The sequence below is a fragment of the Syngnathoides biaculeatus genome, chromosome 17, assembly GCF_019802595.1.
Source record: "Syngnathoides biaculeatus isolate LvHL_M chromosome 17, ASM1980259v1, whole genome shotgun sequence".
Classification (NCBI taxonomy): domain Eukaryota; kingdom Metazoa; phylum Chordata; class Actinopteri; order Syngnathiformes; family Syngnathidae; genus Syngnathoides; species Syngnathoides biaculeatus.
Genome location: NC_084656.1, coordinates 21,514,344 through 21,540,275, shown reverse-complemented (window position 1 = coordinate 21,540,275; position 25,932 = coordinate 21,514,344). Strand labels below are relative to the sequence as shown.

Genomic DNA, 25,932 nt, shown 5'->3' with positions numbered 1-25,932 from the left:
AACACGACCACATCCTGTAAGTGCAACAGCTGTATTACAGTACTTTGCAACCAAGAAACAATTTGAACAATTTAAAGTCAACACACGAAAAAAAAAAAAAAAAAAAGTGCAAATGGCACCGACGTGGACGGAGAGGTCAGATTATCAACAGAGGCTCAACCAAATGACAGAAAACCGCTGCCGCGAGCGAACAGGTGCAAATGTGCAACATCGGGGTCCAGTTGGAAAACACAAAAATCCAACGTTAACTTCGTGCTGAACGTGTCAAGGCCTACAATCTGCCCTCGTCAATCCTCCTGTAAAAAGATCAATTTGGTGATTTGAACAAAATAGACCACTAAACACACACAAATGCATACCGTACCTGTGTGCCGGAACAAAGTGAAGCTTTCTTTTGACGCTAAGTATCATCTTGTCTATCTGTAAAGCAACATTTGGAATTAATCTTTATATACACCTGCAAGATGCTGGTTTTTTATGATATTTTACAATACAGTACCAATTCATTGCTGTTTGATGAAGAGGCAAGAATGTGCAGTTGCTGAAAATATTGAATTTCTAAAATAATTGTTTATTTTTTCTCACTACATTAAATTATTTTCAAACTACTTTTGAAACAGCTTTTGGATTTATTTTTATTCTTCATTTAACCTTTCCATTTATAGTTTAGATTTTATTACACATATATTATTGGATATTATATTACAATTATTTTTAACGACCTGTTTTTACATTTTCAATGTTATTTTTTTGTATAAATTTTTAAATTTAGAATTTTATTTCACTTGACCATAAGTACCCGTTGCCTCTTTACAATACATTTTGCATGAAAAAAAAAAAAAAAAATCTATTTCCTATTGAAATATAATTTCATTTTTGCAGGACATCAGCAAATCTCACCAGACGTCATCTTTAAGACAACCAAATCCAAAGTGGAAAAAAAAAAAAAAATCAAAATCATAACTCCACGAGTCGGTATTGTTTTTCGCGCTGGAGGTTTTGTTACAAAGGGTGGAAAAGTGTGATGATGACCATAGAGCAGGACACGGAGGTTTAACTGCAACACGGGAAAGGGTCCGCCCAGTACGAGACGATGACGACGAGTTCTACGATGGGATACCTTTTGGGGGTATTTCGTCCTGAACATGCTGCTGCGCTCCTCCGTGGAAAGAGCGATGCACGGCTCAAAGACGAGGCCGGGGTCGATGGCGCAGGACAACGACCTGCACGGGCGAGGAACACCTTCACACCTTGTAAAAAAACATCGTCAGACTACAGCACAACCTCGGTTCTCGACCACGATCCGTTCCAGAAGGCGGTTCGAGAAGTGATTTGTTCGAAAACCGGATCGATATTTCCCATTGCAATGAATGGAAAAAGAAATAATACATTCCGACCCTAAACAAAATATGCTTTTTAAAGCATTTTTTTTTGCTTTTCCTGATAATAAACTGCATAGTAGAAATACATGTGTAGTTGAAATATTTTATATAATAAATAATTTAAGAAAGATTTATTTTTTGGTAAAAATGCATGCTTTAGTAGATTACGCTAGGCTGTAGCGACTCAGCCCCCAGCCTTGTAATTTATTTATTTTTATAAACAAAAGCGCATAATAACTTTAAACAAGCAATAATGAGGGGGAAAAAGCAGTAATTTTTTAAATATTTTAACACTAAGTAACATACAAAAACAACTTGTAACTTAAGTGAACAAAATCTTTGAAAATCAAATCTCTTTGGTGGGGGTGACTCACTCTCATAAAGTTCTTTTCTTTTCGCAAAGAACTTATCTAGTGTTACAGCTTTGGTGCTATGATTGCGGGTTAATAGTTGTCGATAAGAAGAAAAAAACAGTCAGTAAATGTTGCTAGCCGGACACGTCTGCGTACAGAGGCTACGTTAAACACTATAAAGCGCGTCGTGGGTCAGCTGGTCGTACCGCGGGCGTTATCTTCTTTCCAGGATTTGTCGGGGGTGTTCAAGTATCGATTTTAGTTCGAAAATAGAAGCAAAAAAAAAATAAAAATAAATAATCGCAATTTTCATCAGAAAATCCGATTTGTTGGAGAACGGGGACGTTCGAGAACCGAGTATTCACCGTACAACAAACGTCTCGGAGGAACAGAAAACCAATCTGTTGCTTGGATTGCGCTCTCTTTATTACACAGATAAGGGACACAGCAAAAACAAAACAAAACAAAACAAAAAAAAAATATTGGAAAGAGGAGAGGAAAGGAAACAGTTCATACAAAATATTTACAGGACTGGCAATGCACAGCATGTTCAGTTTTTTTTGTCGTTTCTTTTTAATAAACAAAATAAATAGCCTCATTTATTTTCTTTACTCATCGGGGACAAAAAGGCAGAAAGAGAAGAGAAAATGTCATCGAGGACTGTAACAAGAAGATTTAAGGACAGTGCTGGAAAAAAAAAAAAAATGCCACACACAAAGTGGCGAAAGAAAAAAAAAATTATTTTTGCGGCTGACAAAGAAGCAGAAGTTTGTGATGAATGCATCCGTTACGTTAAGATTTCGTGGAACCGACAGTCGAACCGTGCCACAAACAAAACGGCCGCGGCCAAATCGTTGTTCACTTTGTAACACGTGAATATATTTACGGATGGTTACAAAAAAAAAAGCAGTTATGATATAATGTCTATTATGTAAAGCGGTCGGTCCACTGTGCAAATTGAATGTTGATTAATTGCGTCTTGAAGCGACAGTCAAACAAAGCATCTCAAGTAGCGCGTGAACATTTGACCAACTGGTTAAAAGCAAGTTTTGTAATACGTCAAATTATGTCATGAAATCGCTCAATTGTGTGTAATCGGCGATTGATTAGTCACGTCTTGGAACACCTGACAAAAATCGGACATCTACGGAGACGCGGCTGACTCAGTTTCAACTCGGTTGCCGTTTTAAGACGCCGCCCGACCGCGTACGCGAAAGCCAGCGTTTCTCCGCTGGCGTGGAAGCAGGAATTCTGGACATTCCGAGATGTTCCCTTCCCTTTAAAAACAACAAATCGATCCCTAAAAGGTGCGGCACCGCTCTGCGCAGTACAAAAGTCTTAGGTCAACAAAAAGGAACTGTGTTGTCACTCAAAGAGCAAGAAAAACAAACAAAAAAAAAAGAACGATAGCACAAAAAAAATGTAACACTTCATGACCATCTTGGATGTCAATTAAAAATGTGAAAGAATCGTTCACTACCATTCAAAGGTTGAGGAGGCGGGGGGGGGGGGGGTCATTTAAAAAAATTAAGCACTGTTTTACCATAATTTCCGGCCTACAAGCCGCGACTTTTTTTCCCCGCACGCTTTTCAACCCTGCCGTTTATGCGTTGATGCGGCGCCAGCGTTAGTGCAGGTGTGCAAACTTATGCAAACATGATCTTAGCTGTGTATATTTACTTCCTCTCTCAAACACGGATCCCCCCGCCCCCATTGAGTTGCACAGGTTAAAGGTCACAATAATGGGGGGGGGAAAAACTTTGAAATGATTTATCCTAGTTTTTTTTTTTTTTTTTTAATATCACAAAAATCTAAAATTGAGAACAACATTTCTCAGCGACCCAAAACTTCCAAATGGTAGTGTACATTTAATCATGAATTGTCAGTGATACTCATAATCAGCAACTATGAATGAAAAATGCCCAAAAGCGACCTGGCACCTCTGCATAAAAATTTTGTTTTATATTCAGTCATTCCGACTTATGTACAAATTCAAGTTACGGGACAAGAATTTTGAATTTGGCCAGATTTTTCCTGAATATGCTTGGGTAGTTTTGACAGTGTCGCAGATGTCACTTCCACCAATACCGGAGACTTTTGCACCACACCCCGAGTCAACAAAATGGCCCCATGTTTACCATTTTTTCCCCTCCAGAAAATTCCAAGATGTCAGTTCTGTCCATAAAAAAGCGGCGATGAATTGTATTAATCAGATGATGTCACGTTCAAAGTAACACGCGGGACGAGTTCTGGTGTTAGCTTTCGGTGAAGTTGTCTAGATGACCAGAAATAAACAAATCTGATTCACGTGATTTTGACTTTTGAGATTCTCCGAGGCCTTTTGGGTGTGGACTTTTAGCTAATCTCCCGTCGTCATCCGCAAATTTCCCAAAGAGTGCTTGTTGGTGAAATTGAAATAAGATAAAAAAAGAAAAAAGGGAACACAGATGGTGACGCCGTGCGGGTCGCGGCGGACTCAATGGATACTTACAAAGTGCTCGGCTTCTTCTCTGGACTGTCACCTTCTGACTCATCTATAAACTCGTCCTCAGCTTCTTCTAGTTGCGCATCTTTAGCAGCTGCGCCCTGGTCTGCCCTGGCCTTTCCCTCATCGCTCTGCCTGCTCTGCACCTGGACGTGGTTGGTCCGACCCGACTCCAGCTCGACAAACACGCTCTTGTCTCGCGGCACGTGCACCGTGCTGGCCGCGCCCTGACGCTGCTTGGGGGAAACCACGACGGAGAAAGGGTTTAAGGCGGGGCTAGTCGTGGGGGTCTTTACGATTTTGTCTGGAGACCAAAATTGTCTCTGAGAGGACCAAAGAGAGGCCGCGGTGGGGGGTTTGAGCCCACCGGCCTTTGCTTGACTAGGCGACGCGGGGGACGGACTAGCTCTCATTTTGGAGGAGCTGATGTGAAAGGTCGATCGGCTGAAAGTTTTTGGATCTATGATGGGGAGTCCGAAACTCTGGCGCCACTTGATGGACTGATCCAGAGGCGGGACGGTCTCATTTTTTTCGTCGTCGGCCCTCGCAGGTGTTGCCGGCTTTTGTTCGACTCGAGCGGACCACGGCGAAGTTCTGGGGCTGCAGGGCCACTGTGGACCAACGGCAGTGGGCGCCAAGCTGTCTGGTGTAACAGGCAGAGGTTTTTTTCAGGTTGCCCCGCAGGACTCGCGCTTTGTCTCGGAATCTCAGCCAGCTGATCTTCCTGTTCAAGGTCACTTCGCAGGGGGACGCGGTCCACGGAGGCGGCACCGTTGCGGGGCACTTCGTTCGTTCTCGTGGAAACCTTCTCGGCCTTTTCAGCGAGAAACTTTCGGATCTCCTGCTCGATGCTGTCGTCGCTGTCTACTGAACTGCTCTCTTCTTTGCTCTGGCGAGGAGTTGTGGGCAGAGGCCTTTGGACTTCATTCTCACAACAGTTTCCCAGACTTTTACTGGTGAACATATCTGGTGGCGCAGTCTTCTTAAATGATCCCAGCGTGTTTTTTGAGTCGCTTTTCCTCTTGTGGACCTTCTTCAAAACGGTAACCTTGGACGAAGGAACGAGTTTTGTCTTTTTGGCTGCGGTTCGCATTGGTCCACTTTCCAAAATCGGGCGCTTCCGAGAATCCCGCTCGGACCGCGTCTTCCTCTTGGACTTCTTCTTCGTCTTGAGGAGGGCTTTGATGGCCGTGTCGAGATCCTCGTCGCTGTCGAGTGAGCTGCTCTTATCTTCACTTTGCTCAGCCTTGTCTTGCGATCTCTGTGAGACCACCGGTGGGCTTTGTGGCTCAAAAGGTTTGCTAGTCGCGTCGACCGCAGACACTGCGCTTGTGTTGTCTTTGTGTTTCTGCTTCTGTGTTAAAGACAACCTGGGATATTTCTTCGTCGTTGCATCTTGTTTTGTCGTTGTCGGTTCCGAGGGTGGACGTTTGAGCATTTGCGCCTTCTGCTCAAGAAATTTCATAATCTCTTGCTCGATCCCGTCTTCACTGTCGACCGAGCTGCCCCCGCTGTCCTCCTCTGGAGGTGCGAAACATTGCAGGGATCCCGCAGGGGCGCAGTCACTCGGGCTGACATCAGGAAGGGACATGAAGGCTCCAGGCATGACCGTTTTGGAGATGTCAAGTATCGCTTCTGCACACATGAGCTCGGCGGTAGTATTGGCTTTTGGGAGGGTGGGGGCAGGCTGGTCAGTACAGCCTTCAACTCTGAATGAGAGCAAATCGTTGCTTATGCTTCTCTGACTGACGTTGAGCGAATCAGTCGGGAGAAACTGAGACGGCGGTTGCGTCGATCTTGCCGCCTTCTTCTTTTTGAGTTTGTTTCTAGTGCAGTCGACGCTTTTATTTCCAAAGGCGTTGGGCAAGGAACTGTCTTGTGATTTGGGGACGCTCTTCTCTCGGAGCTGCTCAAGCTGATAGCTGCGAATGGCCTCCTCGATGCCGTCGTCGCTGGAGGAGTCCGACTCTTCCACGGAGGCGAGCGGTTTGAACGTATCCCCGCCGGTCTGCTGCTCAATCCTCTTCAGCTGGTAACTCCGAATGGCCTCCTCGATGCCGTCGTCACTGCTGGAATCGTTGGAAACGTCCTCCAATTTTAATTTGGGTCCTAGACCGTTTGGGCTCATGGCGTTTGTCCCCTGATCTTGCAGCATGATGCGTGCCAACTCGGAGCTGACAACGGCCTCGTGAAGCGAGGCCTTGTGTTTGATGTACTTTTTTACAGGTGGAGTAGTTGCTGTCTCTTGGATGACGCTTTTGGGGAAGTGGCTTCTCATGATGGTAAAGGCCTGGCTTTCCAACTTTATTTCAGGAACGGTTTGCCTGGATGACTGAACAAAAGGTTCCGCTTTGCGTTTCTGGCCGTCTTTCTTCTTTAGGTATTCCAGGATGGCCTCCTCGATTCCTTTGTCCACGGAGTCATCGCTATCGCTGCTCTGGTCACTGTCGTTGAAAGGAACACCAGTCTGACATTTTTTTGTCTTGGATTTGGCTGTCACGAGGGACCCTACCGCAGTCTTGCAGGCCTGGGGAGACCTGTCCCGTCTCTGAAGCACACTCCCCTCCAACTTGTCACTCATCTCTAGTGAGGACTGACTGCTCCTCAGGCTCTCAATGATCATCTGGACCTTGTTCGAGACAGGAGAACTCCTGGCGGACGATTCCGTTTCCGAGTCATTGAAGCAGACGGGAATGCTATAGCCCCCGGGCGGCCCGCATGCTCTCCACTTTGTGCGAGGCGCTGCGACAGTGGGCGCGTTCATCATGTACATTCTACTCAAGTGAGATGAGGTTGTGGACCATTGGGGGTGCAGCTGCCTCCTTCTGGGGTCATATTGTTTAATCTGAGAAAGAACAAAAAACGAGAAGCAAATGAGGCAAAACGGTAGGTGTGTACTGGTCGGGGGTCGAGGCCTGCGCCTGATGATGTTACCCAAATTTTTACCCGAGTCATGATGCACCGGAGGGTCTCACTAAAACAGCACGGAAGTCAAGATAAATATTTGAATGGAAAACCCTTTTGAGGACTAAAAATAATCTATTGCGAAACATTAAATCTGGCATTAATTGAGGGTACCCACCTGTGCAACCTAAATTACTGTTTGCCATTCGGAACCTCAATAATGACGTATGTCAGAACCATCGGAAACCAAAGAGGTCCTTGGATTCTAATTTGTTTAATAGGGTAGAGGTGGATACGGTTCCCACAGTGAAGATTTTCGGGCAAGGAGAAGTCATCCAAACATTAATGCACGTCAATAAAAAGACAATCGTTTTATGATTTGCATTTTGTTCCCTTAGTCTACCCGACATCGACCAAACAATTAATTCATTTCTTATATAAAAGAGGATACCAAAACTTTGTTGCTTATTTAAATGAAGTTTTAACTAGAATATTTTGGGGTCTATGCTGTGTTTATTTAATTGGAACATTCTGGAACTTCACTGAAATAAAGAAATTTAGAGGCACCTGCCACCAACAGAATTTTAATCTCGTAAAAAAAAAAAATAATAATAATAATAAGTGGAATACATCACAACTTAACATACTATTGAAACATAACCCGAAAAAAAAAAAAAAAAAAAAAAAAAAACCTCCATTACAAGACCGAAAGGATTTGCAATGGATGCTAATATGGATGTCGGCAAGTTTCCTGCAGCCAGCAACCGGCCGGAGGCAGCCGGTGTTAAAACGCCGTGATCCGGCTTTCCGGAACACATCCACACCCCCAGGAAGGCACAAACACAATAAAAATTTTCACTTTTGAACACATCTCCCATTTCAGTGACCGTTTAAACGAAGCCAGGCAAACGGGGAGAAAATGGGCCCGAGTTTGAGGCATTTTCACGACCGGGTGCAGCCCCGCAGTGGCGGCCGGAAACCGACTGCACCAAGCGGCTACGGCTCGCCCTGCGAGCCCCGTGAGTTGACGTGGAAAATGCGACGACAAGCCATCAGAAATCTCCCCAGCTTTGGTTCACATTTGAAAGAAAGTTACCACCGACGACGTTTTACGCGGCGTTTGCGGCGCTTCGTGTCCGCCACCCCGGACGTTTTTTTTTTGCCACGGAGCAACCCTCGCGCTCCTCGTCACACTCTAGCGGCAGAGAGTGCTCAGCTGCTCGGCGTGGGGGAGCTACGAGATGCCGCAGAGCGACCATATTTCTAGCCGCGGTCCGCGATTGTCAGCCAACGACGAAATAGGTTGTTGAACGCCGATAAAAATGCTAAGTTGCCTCGGCGTTCGGTAGGGATACGCACGCACGCCCGGCGGCACGGAGCAGAAGCTAAGGTGTAGGGTGGGGGGAGGAAGGCGGCGAGTCGGGGCCTCCCGGCAGCCGCAGCCCCAGCCCCAGCCCCGGCATTTTCTCCGGCTAAGAAAGCCTTTGTACTGACACCCCGAACCTCGGTTTACCGCGCCACTCTTGGAGCAAGACAAAAAAAAAAAAAAAAAAAACAACAACCCGGCGACATGGAAAACTTACCGGTAGCGAATTAAGACAACGCGAGTGCCCATTCGAGCGCTCCAGTGTGGAACACCGAGCTGGTGATGTTTCAAGCAGCCGCCTCTTGAGCTCGAGAAGCGGCTGCGAGGCTCTCGATGCCGGGCGTCTCTCTCCGACTGGCGGCCAGGCGGGCAAACACCGGAGAAACTCCCTTCAAGGTGGCCGCTGCCTGGCTACAGTCGAAAGGACCCCTGACAAATAGGGGCTAGTTTGTTGTTATTGTTGTTTTTTTTTTTTTTTCCACCACGATATGTAATGATTAATATTTTAATAAGCCAATTTAGAGGGATAAACAAACAACGCACACGTGTCTAGTTTTATATATTAATGATAAAGTTTGAGCATAAAATGGAAAAGTTTTGTCTTCAGGCAGTTTAACGTGAATTAAGAATGATACTTTTCAATTTATTGCAATTAGAATCGTTTACAATATAATTGGTGAAATGTGAAAATATTAGGTACACATTGCAAAAAAAAAAAAGGACATGAAAATACAAAACCGTAAAATACAAACATTGTGTTAAGGATTCTAGAGACGTACCTGAAAGTACCTTGCATCTAGCAATCCATTTCCCGAGCCGCTTATCCTCACGAGGGTCGTGGGAGTGGTGGAGCCGATTTCAGCTGTCATCGGGCAGAAGGCGGGGTCCACCCTGAACTGGTCGCCACCCAATCGCAAGGCACTTAGAGACAGACAATAGTCGCACTCACAATCACACTTTGGGGCAATATAGTGTCCAATTAATGTTGCATGTTTTTTGGGACGTGGGAGGAAACCGGAGTGCCCACCCGGAGAAAACCCACGCAGGCACGGGGGAGGACATGCAAACTCCACACAGGCGGGTCTGGGATCGAACCCGGGTCCTCAAAACTGTGAGGCCAACGCTTTACCAGCTAATCCACCGTGCCACCAAAAACAGGTAATGTTCCCCCAAAAAAACAAGTTTTCTCTTCAGGCAAAACAAGATTTTTCCCCCCAAAAAAGTCATTAGGGTTAGGGTTAAAATGTACTTTAAAAAAAATAATGTTTTTTTTTCCCACACAAAATTTAAAAAAACAAAACTGATTTGATTTTTTTTCCATTTTATGATGAAGACATTTTCATTTAAAAAGCCAAATTTTTTTAGGCTTGGAACGCATTCTTTCTTTTTCCATTCATTGTAATGGGGAACATTGATTCGGTTTTCAAACCAATCACTTCTCGAACCGTTGTCTGGAACGGATCGTGGTCGAGAACCGAGACATGACTGTATTTGATGACATTTAGTTCATTTTCCTTTCACCGAATCCTGATAGCAAACTGGGCTGAATTCTTTCGGGGATACCTGAGAAAACAAAAATTCTGTGGAGGTCGACAACAGTCGCACTGGGGGGCAATTTCGAGTCCCCAATGATTGCATATTTTTGGGGATGTGGGAGGAAACCCACGCAGGCACAGTGAGAACATGCAAACTGCACATTGGTGGGGGCAGGATTTGAACCCCGGTCCTCAGAACTGTGAGGCCAATGCTCTAACCATTTCCTCACCGTGCTGCCTACATATATACAGTAATACAAAATATAGAAGCCTCACCACCATAAATGATGTGAATATAAGATAAACCGGTATTCACTTCGTTAAAATACAACACGTGTGCTTTGCCTGAATTATATTGACGCATTCCAACCAGTTCAGGGTGTAGCCCACCTTCCGCCCATAGGCTCCCTTGTGAGGATAAGCACAATGTACGCGTCTCATGTTCCTGAATCACAAATTAAAGACGAAATATTCACACTTGGGGTCGAGATGACTTCTTTTGACAACTTATTTTATATTTTTGCAGCATAATAGCTAAATGCTGCTTCACCATGTTTGCTTGGGACTCCACTATTAGACACGGGTCTGTCAAACTCAGAGAACCTACAGTGTTGATATTCCATTAGCATAGCTTTCATGTATTCAGGACTTAAAGCGTTTGATAATGAATAGACCAGTAGCAGAACTTGAAAATTTATTCTAAACCTGACTGGAAACCAGTGTAAAGACTCTTTCTTCTGGTCAGAACCCGAGCTGCTCTTTTTGGGGAGTCAAGTTAGAAGACCATTACAATAGTCAAGTCCACTTCAGATAAAAGCACGGATGGGCTTCTCCTGGTCTGGCTGAGACATGCGAGCCTTCACTCTGGATATCCAAAAGGCAGTTGTAGTAATTGATTTGCTATAACTGTTGAAAGTCAGGTCAGAATCTACCAGAGCATCAAGGTTTCGGACTTGGTGTTTGGTTTTTAAAGATTGTAAATCCAGGTATTTACTCACTGGAATCCCATTTTCTTTATTGCCCAAAACAACGACACCACAATTGAGCTGTAGTCATCTGGAGACACTGCTAAATATAACTCTGTGTCATCTGCATAGCTCTGATAGTCAAAAAATAAAGTTCTGAAGGATTTGACCTCAGGGTAGCGTATGGAAGCTGAACTGGAGGGGTCCGAGAAATGACCCTTGAGGGACTCAATAGTACATAAAGACTTACAGGCTACTTGAACTGGGACCAGGGCGGGAAGGATCTTTTCTGACCCTCCACATCCCGGGCACCAACTCTTCCAGCTCCTTCCGTCGGCTAGATGCTACCAATTAGTGGAAGCTAACACGGAAGCATTCAGCGCTCTGTTTTTTAGGTTTAACGTCAGCTACTTTAAGAGTTTAAGGAAACTCGCCAGACCGAAGTGAGCAATTGATTATTTGATGCACATCAGCTCGCACAGACTTAGCAATAGCTTTGAAAATGTCAGATAGTGTTGAGTCGACACCGCTACAGTTTTTTGGTCAACTATGTAGTATTAGTTTGGAACACCCCAAGAAAACAACCCAAAGAAGTTCAAGTGATGGAACACAGCGTTCAAAAAAGTTGCAAACATAATTCAATAAATTGAATGGAATAAATACAGACACACAGTTATGACCTTTTATGAAGGTGTACCGCGCTGTCAACAAACTCATATATTCTGTTTATGTTGCGAGGGTACCGCAACTGAAGTTGAAAAATATTCAGCTCCAAGCTAGCGCCTTCACGCTGTTGTTGGTGTTTGCCGCCGGTGATGAACACCAAGAAAACTACATGTGTCGTGAAATGGCCTTTTGAGCTCTGTGAAAATATGACACAAAAGACAATAATGTCTCGAAAGTAAACCCAAGTGATGAATTCAGATGTGAGTAACATAAAGAAATGTATGCTCAGCAGTGGCTCTCACTATGAGCCTTGAGGCACACCTGAGTTCAAAATATCCTTTAGGAGTTTGGAACGCAATTCCACAAATAGGCGGATGCAGTAGATTGAATAATAGATCGGTAATAGGAACATAGTTAGAACTCTGTGGAGGAAAATCAAATTTACAGGATGACCCCCGTCGTGTCGGCGTGATGGTGAGTAGTAAAGGAGAAATGTAAACGTAGCCTGGCTCTAGTTACGGACACCGAGGGACGCCAGAGTTTAAGATCCTGATCCAAGACTTTCCACTTTGGTTCGGACATTTTTGGATTGCACGCTGATGTTGCAGAATGTCGGTGCTTTGTCTCGCTCGCTCGCTCGCTCTGCTGAACCACAAATTTAAAAAAAAGTAGAGCAGTGCGGATGGGATGGTTTAGCTAGCTAACAGTAACTATTAACCAGGTGGTTGTCCACCTCGAGGATTGAGCGGGTTTAAAAGCTCCCAAAAACATTTTAGACAATAAGATCTCAAGTATGGCATGCGTCGAATATGTATCTATTTATATATTTTGTTCATACAGCGCCGGATGACATTGTGCACACGCAAGGAAATGTTTTGGGCCTTTAACATTTAAAATTGCTTTCAAACACCGTCGGAAAATATCGTTACTACTAGTTTAACGACATCCACATTGGAAGGAACGGCAAGAATATAAAACATAAACAGCCAAAAGTGGATTGTATGCAATTAGGTAGACTGGACAAAGGTAACAATAACGAAGAGAAAGATGATTAGAGCTCTGTGACAGCGTGACGTGAGGATGGGAAACGTCCGTCGGCAAATTACTGCGGGAGTGGCGGTATTAACGAGGATTCGTGAATGCAACGCAGCTCACACGCACAGATGGAGCTTCGGCGGCTAGCGGCTGCTCGGCGAACAGCTGCCCGGCTATCGCTTCTCTTTTTCGCGGTGCGGTGTGGGTCGAAGCCGGGGAGTGTGGGCCTCTCCTGACGGATTTAAATATGCCGCCTCGCCCGGAGATGTCTCGGTCCTCGACACTGAGCTGACCCCCTCCCACCCCTAAAAAAAAAAAAAAGTGATTTCCAGCCGTTCTGAAGCAGAAAACAATGCGGGAAGCTCGTCGGTGTGCCGGTGTCGGATTACTGGACGTGTTGGTGGTACGAGTGGACCCGGCCCGGCAGCGTCGAGCATCATGAGCGACCGCCATGGCGACGCGGCGGTGCGGCCGCCTCACGTCGTCGAGGGCGGCGGGGGGGACGACGACGACGACGACGACGACGACGACGAGGAGTGTTTCGCGCCCCTCTCCCCGGTCCTGCTCGACGCTTCCGGGGCGCCCGTCATCCCCCCGGTGTCCGCCCGAGAATGCCGCAACGCGGGGACGGAGGCTGTCGAGGTCGGGAGGAATCTCAACCGACTCGGGGGTGAGGTCCTCGTCCAAGGCACCGCGAAGGTGGTGGGGGGCAAGTGGGAGGAAAACGGCAACTACTCGAGGGGCATCCGCGGCCCGGAGGATGCGGGGACGCTCGGCAAGAAGAGGAGGCCGGTGACGGTGGACACGTCCAAGGCCAAAACCTCCCTGGAGGGACTGAAGATCAGCATCAGGCAGCTCAAGTGGAGAGAGGTTGGTCGCCCGAAATACAACAATTAAAAAGTCAGAATCCTCTGACAAGATACATGTTCATATTTTTGGGGTGAAAAAAAAAAAAAAATCACCAGAAAAAGCTGCAATCATTTTTTCTCGTCTTGCAAAACGACAGTTCTTTGTTCATTCATGAAGTCACATTATTATTATATTCTTTCTTTCCTAAAAGAAAAATATGAGTCTGATATAATGTAATACTATATGTAACAATAATAATATAATGGAAAATTTACGAGGCAAAAAGTCATGCTTTTGACAATAAAATCCCTTTTGTTCTGTAACTTTATAAATAATCCCATATGAGTAAAGGTATATCTTTTATTAGTTGTATATTTTAGGAGAACAGATACATATTTTGTCGATAAGTTACATTTCTTAAAGTTGTATTTATACGTCAAATACTGTGGAGAAAAAAAGTATTTGTTTTGGCAAAAAGATGTACCAAAGTACTTTTAGGCTCATGAGAAAAGATATCTTAAGTCGTTTTATGCATATTTAGGTCATATTTCTTCTCTTTGGCGCTTGAATATAGATTATACCTAAACTGTTAAATACTTTGCCAAATAACTTCAAATTGAGGCAATCTCATTCGTTCTTCTATTTTTTTTGTATCTGTTTTATTCTTCTGTAAATCTCGTTTTTTATTGTTTGATGGACTGTGTCCTCGAGGACCGGGAAAGGAAGTTACTAATTATTTACTACAAATAATAATAATAATAATGACAATAAACAGCAAGAACAGTTGGGCACTCATTTTGAGAAATATTAGCTGTCTATCAAGCACTTCTCGACCAGGGAGGACAGAATATTACTAGCACTATTAAATAATTTAACTGCTGTATCTTATAACGGGCGGCACGGCGGTTCAGCTGGTAAAGTTTTGGCCTCGCAGTTCTGAGGACCCTGGTTTGATCCCGGCCCCGCCTGTGTGGAGTTTGCATGTTCACCCCTGTGCCTGCGTGGCTTTTCTCCGGGTGGGCACTCCGGTTTCCTCACACATCCCAAAAACATGCAACATTAATTGGACACTCTAAAGAGTGGGGCTGTTTGTCTCTATGTGCCCTATGATTGTCTGGCGACCAGTTCAGGGTGTACCTCCTGCCCGTTGACAGCTGGGATAGGCTCCAGCACTCCCTTGTGAGGATAAGTGGCAAAGAAAAATGGATGGATGGATGTATCCTATAACAATCCTCTGAAGAAATTTGTTCCAGTTAAAGAAAACAGGAGGGGCTCTAGCTGTGAGCCTTGAGGCACACCACCTGTTGATAAGGAAGCATTGACTATGCTGCTGTGTATTCTGGCAAGAACGAGCTGTTGAAAACTTGTGGCGAGCTTGCGACCCGATGCCGACCGGTCACTGAAATATTCACGAGGCTGCTAATTGAGCGTGTCCTTCTTGGCCCGTTGTCGGCCAACGCGATGGTGGCCACGCCGTCAACCTGCTACGTGAAACGCTACATCGGCCGCTTTGTCTGGATTGCCAACGTTACCTGTTGCGCAAATGATTACCTGTAAACTCGTTTCTTCCAATTGTTTGTAACGCCTCTCTCAGGAAATTGAGAACAAGACAAATTATCAAATTATTGGTCTTATATATATATATATATATATATATAAGTGTGTGTGTGTGTGTGTGTGTATTTTCAATCACTACATTAAATAAAATAGTGATTTAACATGGAAATTATGTCAGGTTACGTTAATATTAAAATATAAAAACAAAACTGGAATAAAATAACAATGTTTGAATAATTAAAAAAAGGTAAATGTGTCTCTGACAGAATTAAATTGTAATCATACAATCACAAATTTTTTTTTTTTACTTATTTTAGAATAAAAGACATATAATGAAATAGGAGAAGTTTATAAATAATGCCAGAAGAAGAAGGAACAATGGAATGAAAAAGAGAAAAAACCCCAAAACAAAACCAAATAAAGTTAAATGAAAAAAGGTCAGATATTAGTCATAATGGAATAAATTTACATTTATTTTTGTATTGTTTTTGGGGAAAAAATAAAATTATTTTGCAATATTTGAAGTTGTCATTTTACTTGATAAAAAATATGTTTCTGAATGTTACACAATATCTAAAATTAAACCAGAATAAAATGTTAAAGTAATAAGAATAAAGTTAATGTTTTTTAATATTACAAGAAAAAAAATCAACATTCAACTTCAATCTGGATTGCACATTTAAAGGACTTGGATTTTATGTGAAAAAAGTTGGAATAAATTCTTATTTTTGATGCTGAAGTCCGCAAGAAATTTTTCATGATGACATTCGCGGATGCCGTGCCCCCCCCCCCCCCCCAAGGCCCCCCCCTCTCGGACGCACTCGCATGTTGACTCGCTAATGGGATGCGCTTCTATAATTCTGTCAGGGATCATCCTCGGGTTAAAGAGCAGGTGGCTCGGGCCCAGAGCGGCTCCGCTGCCAAGCGCAAGATCTCCAACAGCGAAGGTCTTGGGTCGCGCACGAGCCGAACGCGAGCCGGGCCAGAACACTTCGGCCCATGCTAACGCGTGCGTCGGATGCTAACATTTCCTAGCACGCCAGCATGTCCGGCACATGTAACATAAATGTGGATTATTGTGTATCGATGATGTTTCCATTTTTGTACTGTACGGTGTGACTTTGGCAGCTGAGCGCAGTGTAAGATGCGCTAGCTGCAGTTAATCGCATTAATCCGGCAGTCCTGGCACGTTTTGCGCTTGACGGTTCTAAATCCCGCCCCCGCCGCAGATTCCCACGGGAAGACGAGCCCCGTGCGACATCTACTGGCACGGCGTCTCCTTCCACGACAACGAGAACATCACGTCGGGCCAGGTCAACAAGTTCCCGGGTACGTGATGACCGCCTTCGTGGGCCGGGAGATATATATATATATATATATATATATATATATATTTTTTTTTCCATTTTAATTTTTCTCAACTCTGCCCCGTTCGACAGGAATGCTGGAAATGTCGCGGAAGACCAACCTGAGCCGAGCGGTGCGCATCATGCAGGAGTTGTTCCCCGCCGAGTACGACTTCTATCCGCGGTCCTGGATCCTTCCCGACGAGTACCAGCAGTTCTCGGCGGAGGTGGGCGCAAAAATATGAAAAAAAAATCATTCCAATTGTTAGAAATTCTCGGAGGTTTTGTTTTCAGGTATCTCCGAAAGAATTCAGGACAGTTCGCGATCCGGATTCGGTGAAATGAAAAATGAACTAAATGTCATCAAATACAGGGATGCCTCGGTTTTCGACCAAAATCCGTTCCAGAAAACGGTTCGAGAAATGATTTGTTCGAAAACCCAATCGATGTTTCCCAAAACAATGAATGGAAAAAAAAAAATAATGCGTTCCAAGCCTAAAAAAGTTTGGCTTTTTTTAAATGAAAATGTATTCATCATAAAATGGAAAAAAATGAAATCAGTTTTGCTATTTTCTTTCTTTTTTTTGTGAAAAAAAAACCTGATTTTATTTTTAAAAAACCCTAACCCTAATGACTATTTTTTTTTTGTAACATTACCTGTTTTTGGTGGCACGGTGGATCAGCTGGTAAAGCGTTGGCCTCACAGTTCCGAGGTCCCGGGTTCAAACCCGGATCCGCCTGTGTGGAGTTTGCGTGTTCTCCCCGTGCCTGCGTGGGTTTTCTCCGGCCACTCCGGTTTCCTCCCACGTCCTAAAAACGTGCAACACTAAATTGCTCCAAGGTGTGATTGTGAGTGCGACTATTGTCTGTCTCAAAGTGCCTTGCGATTGGCCGGCGACCAGTTCAGGGTGTACCCCGCCTCCTGCCCGTTGACAGCTAGGATAGGCTCCAGAAATTGGATGCATGGCTTACCTGTTTTTTTTTCCCCCAAAACTTCACTTTGTCCGTTGTCAGATGCGCGCGGCGAAGGAGAGCGCCCCGACGCCGGAGCCCACGTTCATCGTCAAGCCCGACGGCGGCTCCCAGGGCGAAGGCATCTACCTCATCCGCGACCCCGGCGAGCTGAGGCCGCCGGCGGCGGGGGCGGGGGCGCAGGCCCGGCAGTCCGTGGTGCAGGAGTACGTCCGCAAGCCGCTGCTGGTGGACAAGCTGAAGTTCGACATCCGCCTGTACGTGCTGCTCAAGTCGCTGGAGCCGCTGGAGGTTTACATCGCCAAGGAGGGCCTGACCCGGTTCTGCACCGAACCCTACCAGGTAGCCGCCGCTAAAGTCTCGGCCGTCCGCCTTTACGCTGGTGGAAGTCATCTCAGGAAGTGGCTGCGTCCAATTTTTGCTAACTGCTAACTCTGCGTTTACCAGTTCAGTATGTGACACCCCTTTTGACACTCCTGGGCCACCGTACGTCGCTTTCCTTCCAAGTCCTTTAAATGTGCAAATATAAACCGGTATATTTTTTTTCAAACGAAACAAATTTTTTCAGATTATTTTGCCATATCGTCAAAAAAAAAAAAGTTTTCTTTTGACACAGCCTTTTTTTAGAAAATTCCTACTTTTTTGGGGGGGGGGAATATTTTACTCTCGTATTTTTGGGCAGTTTATAGGATTGAATGTTTTTCTTTTTCTCAAACGCCTTTTATTTGATTAAAAGATCATTAAGATTAAAAAAAAAATATCAAATAAAACGTTTTTCAATACTTTTAAAATGTTCTGACTAAAAAAACCCGTTTACTATTATATGAAATACATCTTAGCTGACTTGGTATTAATTATTATGGGACTTTTTCTTTTGGTTCTTTTTCTTTTTTCCCCACAAATATAACTACAACATTCTCAAAAGAAAATGCTGACTTTTTTTTCGCAAGCATTTTCTGAAAATTCTAAGTCAGTAAAGTCAACATTTGGCATTTGCGTGCAACAACAAATGTTAGGAAATACAGGGGGAAAAAAAAAAAAAAAAAATCAATAAACCGAGCAGTACTACCTCGATGCCACCAGATGGCGCCAGAATAATACGTCCAAATACCAGGGATTTGTTTTGTCCAAATTCTCGTTTTTGTGGTCTGCTCCTGCTCACTTTTTGAAACGCAAACGCTAACCGCCGCCGTTGTGCATCAGGAGCCGAGCCAGAAGAACCTGGGCCACGTCTTCATGCACCTGACCAACTACTCGCTCAACGTGCACAGCGGCAACTTCGTGCACTCGGAGAGCCACAACACGGGCAGCAAGCGCACGCTCAGCAGCGTCCTGCGCCGGCTGGCCGCAAAGGGCGTGGACGTCAAGAGGGTGTGGTCGGACATCATCGCCCTGGTCATCAAGACCGTCGTCGCCGTGGTGCCTCAGCTCAAAGTTTACTACCAGGCCGACATCCCGCCCGGGAAGCCCGGACCCTCCTGCTTCCAGGTGAGCCGCCTACGACTGCACCTTGTCTTGAAAATAGTCTAGGATATTAAAAAAATTCAAGGAAAACCCAATTCACTTTTTCACCCAGATTAAAAAAAAATTTCTGAAGATTGACCTTGAAAAAAAAATTCTCGTATAAGGATAACAATTAGCCCCTCAACGACTTTTTCTTTCTCACAAAAATTCTTTGGAAAAATAATTTTCTCAAAAGAAATGGAACATTTAACCCCCCATAAATGATTTTTTTTTTTAAAACCTACAGTGTATTTTTAACAACACACATTCTTATAAATGCACCTTTTCCCTCAAAACATTTTTTCTTTTATTCTTGCTGGAACAATTTGTAATGTGTTTTTTTTTTTTTTTTTTAAATAGAATAGAAACACTCACAAAAAATATTTTTTTTTGTAATCATCCCCCAAAAAACCTTCTTTTACAATGTTTTTTAAATTATGTGAAAACTTTTTTCCTTTAAAAAAAAAAAAAGTGTTACAGGATGATAAAAAAATCCTATGAAAGATTGCAAGAATTCCTGAAAGCCTGCAGTGTGTGCAAATTACCAGCAGGCGTCAGTGTTGTGCGGCAGAACAACCCCGTCCTGCATCTTAGGTGTCTTGCAGAGGGTTAAGCTGTTATTTTGACGTTTTTTATTAAAATTATATATATTATATTACGATTCTATTTATTCTTACGCTTCTGTGATTTCCCCCCCCTACCGCACCCCCCAGTTACTTTAAAGTGGACCAAAATCCGACACATTTGTCGTCAGATCTTAGGTTTCGATATCCTCCTGATGAAGAACCTGAAGCCGGTCCTCCTGGAGGTCAACTCCAACCCCAGCATGCGCATCGAGCACGAGCAGGAGGTACGGGAGGTGTTCTCCCCCCCCCCCCCCCCTTCTAAATGTGCGTTTGCGTGCGCCAGGTGGCCCCGGGGGTCTTCGAGTGCGTCCCCAGTCCGGTGGACGAGGAGGTGAAAGTGGCCGTGATCAGGGACACGCTGCGCCTGGTGGACCCCGCGCTCAGCAAAGCGTCCTCGTACGTACTATCGAGTTGCTCTCTAATTTTTTCGGACAATTTTTGTCTTGAAAAAAAATCCTCCTGGAAATTAAAATTTTTATAGTATATTTTGTTTGTTTGGAGGGGGGGGGGAATCATGAAGTTGTCTCAAATTACTATTATTTATTATTAATACATAGCACCTTTTTTGGAGGCGAAAAAAAATTGGACAGTTGTACAAAATCTGGATTATATATTTTTTTTCTTGGTAGAAAAAATGATGTTAAAACCTCAACATGATTCAGACTTTTTTTTTTTTCCCCCAACTAACTTTTATGTTGGAAAAAAAACAACCTTATATAAATTACAATGATTGAGTTTTTCTTTCAAATTATAAAAATATTTTTTTTCTCTTGAAAAATATGACTATTTGTACTATTTAACTTTCTTTTTTAGTAATTGTAAAAAAAATCCTGAGATGTCTTTTTTTCAAATGAGCATTCGATTTATATAAAATGCAAAATTTTTTCGAGACCGATATTAGTCTATGTATAAATTGAAAAAAAATCTTCCTCTTTATTAAAAAATAAAATGTTCAGTTTTTTTTTTACTCACTATTTCCCCCCAAAATGCAACCTTTAATTAAATTGCGTTTCTTCCAAAAAATTACTTTCTAATTAGAATTGTAACATTTTTTCTTTTCTTAAAGGCCACAATTGAAGGGAATCCATTAATTTTAAAGGTTGGCCGAGTGACTTAACAGTTTGTAAAAAAAAAAAAAAAAAAAAAATGCATTGTTGTACCTCCTTAAAAAAAAAAAAAAAAGCCAAAATACTGTAATTCCCGACCTACACAGTACACCTGGCTGTAAGCCTCAGTACACAGAAAGCGGCGCTAGCGTTCAACTCTTTGTGTGTACCAAGGTTTATAACCAGGTGCGCTAACGCTAGCGCGGCACTAACGCTGGCGCCGCATTACCGCATAAACCGCAGGGTCGAAAGCGTGTGAAAAAAGTGGGCGGAAATGAGCGTCCGGCAAACTAACGTCCGGGCACGCGTCGGTCGGAAGGTCCCAGTGGAGGTCGGAGGCCGCGGGCGACGCCCACGTCAGGAGGCGCCCCTGCGCCGCGCCCCCGCCGCGCCTGAAGCAGGTGTACCCCAAGTACAGCCGGCAGTTCGGGCACCTTCGGCTGGTGGAGCGCATCGCCGCCCTCTTCGTCCGCTTCCTGGGGGTCAAAGGGAACATGCGCCTCGGCCCCACCGCCTTCAGGACCTTCATCAGGTACCGAACGTGCTCTTTTTCCCTTTTTTCAGACCCCAAATTATTATTTTTGTTTAAAAATATGGTTAATATATATATGTCCTTTTTTTTTTCCTGGAAGAAAAACTGAAGATTAACTCAAGATTATTATGACTTTTTTTTTCCCCCAACAAACTTTTATGTTGGGGGGGGGGGGGACACCCTTGTATAAATCATAATAATTTAATTTTTCTGTCAACATTAAAAAAAGTTTTTTTTTCCTTGGGGGGGAAAAAGGAAATGAAATACACATTTGATTATAACATTTTAAAAATATTAAATTATAGTTTAGTCATAAGAGTTGACACTGTAATTTTCCCCAGGAATAATTTTCTTGAAAAACTCAATTTTTTAAGGGGTAAAAAAAAAAAAAAAAAACTTTGGGGCAAAAAAACCAATGAAATGCAACTTATATTTTATGAATTGTAGTTTTTTTTTACCCTTTATTTATTTTACTTTAAAGAAAAAAAATGCAATTCCCCCTAATTTTTTTTAAAGGGTGAACAAACCCTGATAAAATGTAACTTATATTTTTCTGAATCTGAGTTTTCCTCCTCTTTTTTTCTTTTACTTGAAAGAAACGCCAAATTTATTATTATTATTTTTGTTGAATAACCTCACTAATTTCTTGTGATTTTTTTTTTTTTTTTTTTGGGATGGTGCGCAGAACCTGCAAGCTGAGCAGCAGCAGCTTCAGCATGGCGTCCGTGGACATCCTTTACATCGACATCGCGCGGCGCTGGTCCGGAGCCTTGCCGGACTCTCGGGAGGCGGGTGAGGAGAAACGAGCCCCGGGCCCGACTTTGTGCTTTTCATTCGGGCTGAAATTCTCTCAGGCGGCTCGGCTCGTCCTCGTCTAAAAAAAAAAAAGACGATGAAAGGATCCCGTCAAGTCTTCTCGGCGCCTTCCAGCTTTTCTTCTTCTCGCCTTTAATGAGCGCCCAAGTCGGGGGATTTTTTTTAACTTTTTTTTTTTTTGCTTTTTCTCTTTCGCTTCCTCTAAAAGAGAAAAAGTCGGCTGGAGGGAAAAACATCATTTTCATGGAAATAGTCAAATATTTATAGCATAGAGTAAAATATACACTTTTGTACTTTTCCAATCATTAAAAGAAGAAGGTCTTGCCAAAGATTAGTTCATGTGGGGAAAAATGGATTTAAAAAAATCACAGACTAGGTATATTTTTTGGGGGGGAAAGTCAAGTTCTTTATAAGGATATATTTTTTCAAAATTATTTATTATGAAGGCGCCACGGTGGACCAGCCGGTAAAGCGTTGGCCTCACAGTTCTGAGGACCCGGGTTCGATCCCGGTCCCGCCTGTGTGGAGTTTGCATGTGCTCCCCGTTCGTGCCTGCCTGGCTTTTCTCCGGGTGGGCACTCGGGTTTCGTCCCACATCCCAAAAAAACACGCAACATTAATTGGACACTCTAAATTGCCCATAGGTGTGATTGCGAGCGCGATTGGCTGGCGACCAGTTCAGGGTGTACCCCGCCTCCTGCCCGTTGACAGCTGGGACAGGCTCCAGCACTGCTCGTGAGGATAAGCGGATAAAGAAAATGGATGGATATTATTATGAACCTTCAAACAAACGCACACTTCCTATTTTTCAGGCATGGGCTTGCAGGCCTTTGTGGAGGCCTTCTTGTACCTGGCGGCCCGCAGGTTCAAGTCCCAGACGCCCCGGGAGCAGGCGGCGTCCCTCCTGGATCTGTGCGAAGCCCAGCTGGAGTCGTCGACCCCGGGCCCCGAGGAGCGCCGCTCGTTGAGCTGCGGCCGGGCGGCGTCCCGGGGGGCCGCGGGTGGCCCCAAGCCCCGGACCCACGCCCGACACCCCGGGCCGCCGTCGCCCGCGGCCGCGCCTCTGCCGCGCCGGGCCTCCAGCCAGGACTGCCGCAGGGCCGAGCCTCGCTCGAGAGACGCTCACGCGGAGAATTGATGACGCTCGCCTGTAACCGTAGCGACGCGCGTACTACTACTACTACTACATCAGGGGTGGGCAAAGTATGGCCCGGGGGCCACGTATGGGTGTTTTTGTCCTAAAGATGCTGAACGTAGTTATCTGATTAAATAAATGTATTTACTTTGAATGAAAAAACAGTAAAATCATTTAATTTTACATTTTAATACATGGTATTAACTAACTTCTGCGACAGGTCGATAGACTCCGACACTCCCTTGTGAGGATAAGCGGCTCAGAAAACGGATGGATGGGTATTGATTTACTTTATTATGCAGTAATTGCATGCGTAATTATAACATGGCCACCCATTCTATTATTAAAACAAACATTTACATGTTACATGTAAAAATATTTCACTGATTCATTTGACATTTAATTATTGGTAATTTATTGTAATATAAAAAAAATTGAAAACAATTGTTAAATATATATTTTGTTTAATAATTTGAATTAATTCTTAAAAGAGTTCTACAAGTTCCAATTGTCTAAGAGCTACGCGAATGTGATTGGATGACCAGGTCGGGGGCGGAGCCAGCGCAACTGAGAACGTTTGGCAGAGTACGAGTGAAGTTTGGCGAGCAGAAGCTTGCGTGATCCCAAAAAATTTGGTTATCGATCAATTGACGTCACTAGGTTTGGCTATTTTTTTTCAAAGCCATATTTTTATTGATGTATTTATTTATTTGTAACCTCATCTGCAGTTGAGGGCGTACCACGCGACCCTGCTTCTCGCGCAGTTAGCTGGGATTAGCTGCCAGCACGCCCGCGATCGTTGTGAGGATAAGCTGAAGGGAAAATGGATGGATGAAGGGATGGATGGAGGGATAGCCTCATTTCCAAATGACCTCAAATGTGGCACCCGGGCACAAACGTTTGCCCCCGCCCTTGTCGTCCCTTTCAAACTTTTACAGTCCCCTTTTCATTTTGCACAGACATTTGCACGCAAATGCACGTGTCCAAAAATCTGTTCAAAAAATCTATGAAAGGTAGGTCGAATTTATGAAAAAAAAAAATGTCCTTCCTCGCTTCATTTTTATTTGAATGCCACGATTGAATCCAGGCAGCTGTCGAACTCGTTTGGCGTGGACGTTAAGTGTGTGCTAGTAGTGTGGTTCCAAAAAAATAAAATTTGACCAAATAAGTTATGGACGCCACTTTACCACTCGAGAATAGAGAATAAATACAACTACAACGTGTTCTTGAAATTATTACATCATCAATAAGACCGAGATAAGTGTTAGGAATATACATTTAACTATATTTTTTGATTTAAAGAAAATCTTACAAATTAAAAAATATTTTTTGAGTCCTTTTTTTGAAGAATTTTTTTTTTGTAAAGTTAATCTTAAAAGCAAAAATGATTGTAACAGAGTCTTGCATTTTTGACATTTTTTTTTTTTTAGAAAGTCAGTTTTTTTTTTTAAATTGCATTTTTTTTTGTTTGTTAAAAAGGGGCTGCAAGAAAATCTTAAAATAGCTAAATAAAACTTTAATAATAGGTTTTGTTGCAAATGTACATACATTGCACGGCCACATTTGAACAACACGAGTTCCTCTGTACATTATTGTTTTTGTCACCTTTTGTTGCAAAGAGAGAAAACAACAACAAAACAAAAAGAAAAACAACCTAATAAACAGAACGGAATTCAACAAATACTTTCAACATACTTACAAAAAGTATTTTCTACAAGTTCATAGAAAACATACAACATATTTTGCTGTATTTATAGCCGATTGGTCTCGGAGCGCCTCCTGACACTGTAAACTCGGTGGTGTTAGCGTAGCGTAGCGTAGCAGAGGCTAACCCGACCCTTTTAAATGAAGTCAAACCACGCGTCGCTTTTGTCTATGGAAGCGGCATCGAGGACATCAAAGCAAGTCAAACGTTTATTTCCTCAATTTATTTTTTTAAAATGGAGACTGTGCAGTTTTTTGGCCACTGAGTTAATAAAATAAAAAATAAGTGTTCAGGGAATACCAATAAACCACGGTCTTAAAAGAGAACAACATAGATAACACAAAAAGAAAAATAGGTCTTTTCAAAGGATATATTATTTGCCAATTACGTCACCAAAATTTATTGACGTATATTTCTTTCAAAAGAAAAAAAAATTAAAATTTGGGGCCCAAATAAAACAAAAAGCTAGAAAAGTTGCAGGTTGCTAAAAGTACTAAAAATTCTGTAATTAAAAAAAAAAAAAAATATATATATATATATATAAAAATGGCACTGGGACATTTACAAAATCTCGCAAGTAGTTAACGGAACCAAACTCCAGATTTTTGGCGGTACTTAAAAGTTTTGATTAAATCGAGTGAATATTTCCCCAAAAAAAAAAAAAAAAAAAAAAAAATGAAAGTGGTGGACAAAAAATCTGCACAGTCTCTTGGCGTGACGTTTGGTGGCATATTTTGATTATTTCACAAATAAAAATCACAGTCCTAGCGCTCCCTTTTCTTTCGTTCTTTGCGAAAAACCAAGCTAACACCAGCCACTTAACGTAAAAGTGCATAGACGTTAGAAAGCGACGATTGTGCTCGCCAATCTCAAGAAGGAGTGACCCCCCCCCCCCCAACCCCGCACCCCCCTTACACAATAACACGTTGTCTCGTTTTGGCTAGCGATAGCAGCACACTGCTAGCGGTGCTCGTTTGCATTTACAACACCAAGGATGACGATACAGCAGAGTTTGAGCGCGAGGTCACATTTACAAAGAAAAACATTAACTTTAGCTCAAAAATAGTAAATATTGTCTTTTTTTTTTTTTTTTT

The 25,932-nt window shown here is 43.3% G+C and overlaps 2 protein-coding genes across 3 annotated transcripts; one reads left to right on the top strand and one right to left on the bottom strand.

The window, feature by feature from the left end:
- Nucleotides 1-72: 72 nt before the first annotated feature.
- ppp1r26 (protein phosphatase 1, regulatory subunit 26) lies at nt 73-16,677 on the bottom strand. Its single transcript, XM_061802237.1, has 7 exons — nt 16,566-16,677; nt 9,270-9,411; nt 4,898-7,065; nt 4,227-4,859; nt 1,121-1,223; nt 365-420; nt 73-296 (listed from the first exon to the last, which is right to left on the bottom strand). The coding sequence occupies exons 1-7, from the start codon at nt 16,586-16,588 to the stop codon at nt 272-274; spliced, it is 3,150 nt and encodes a 1,049-aa protein (XP_061658221.1). The 5' UTR covers nt 16,589-16,677; the 3' UTR covers nt 73-271.
- On the top strand, nt 12,994-25,932 carry ttll11 (tubulin tyrosine ligase-like family, member 11). 2 transcript variants are annotated; one of them, XM_061802234.1, is made up of 10 exons: nt 12,994-13,561; nt 16,327-16,426; nt 16,537-16,670; nt 17,458-17,757; nt 18,619-18,903; nt 19,673-19,768; nt 19,828-19,940; nt 20,970-21,182; nt 21,868-21,974; nt 22,811-25,932. In XM_061802234.1, exons 1-10 carry the CDS (start codon nt 13,130-13,132, stop codon nt 23,134-23,136), a joined length of 2,106 nt encoding a protein of 701 aa, XP_061658218.1. In that variant the 5' UTR covers nt 12,994-13,129; the 3' UTR covers nt 23,137-25,932. The 2 variants fall into 2 exon arrangements, with proteins under 2 accessions (XP_061658218.1, XP_061658219.1); XM_061802235.1 differs by lacking the exon at nt 20,970-21,182.

Coding starts and splice junctions, on each gene's coding strand:
- ttll11 (XM_061802234.1), top strand. CDS start 13,130: ATGAGCGACCGCCATGGCGACGCGGCGGTGCGGCCGCCTCACGTCGTC. Junction 16,427..16,536: donor CCAGGTCAACAAGTTCCCGG/GTACGTGATGAC, acceptor CCCGTTCGACAG/GAATGCTGGAAATGTCGCGG. Junction 19,941..20,969: donor GCGCTCAGCAAAGCGTCCTC/GTACGTACTATC, acceptor GTCGGTCGGAAG/GTCCCAGTGGAGGTCGGAGG.
- ppp1r26 (XM_061802237.1), bottom strand. CDS start 16,588: ATGATGCGCACCGCTCGGCTCAG. Junction 4,860..4,897: donor CAAAGCGCGAGTCCTGCGGG/GCAACCTGAAAA, acceptor TACACCAGACAG/CTTGGCGCCCACTGCCGTTG. Junction 1,224..4,226: donor GAGAAGAAGCCGAGCACTTT/GTAAGTATCCAT, acceptor TCGCCCGTGCAG/GTCGTTGTCCTGCGCCATCG.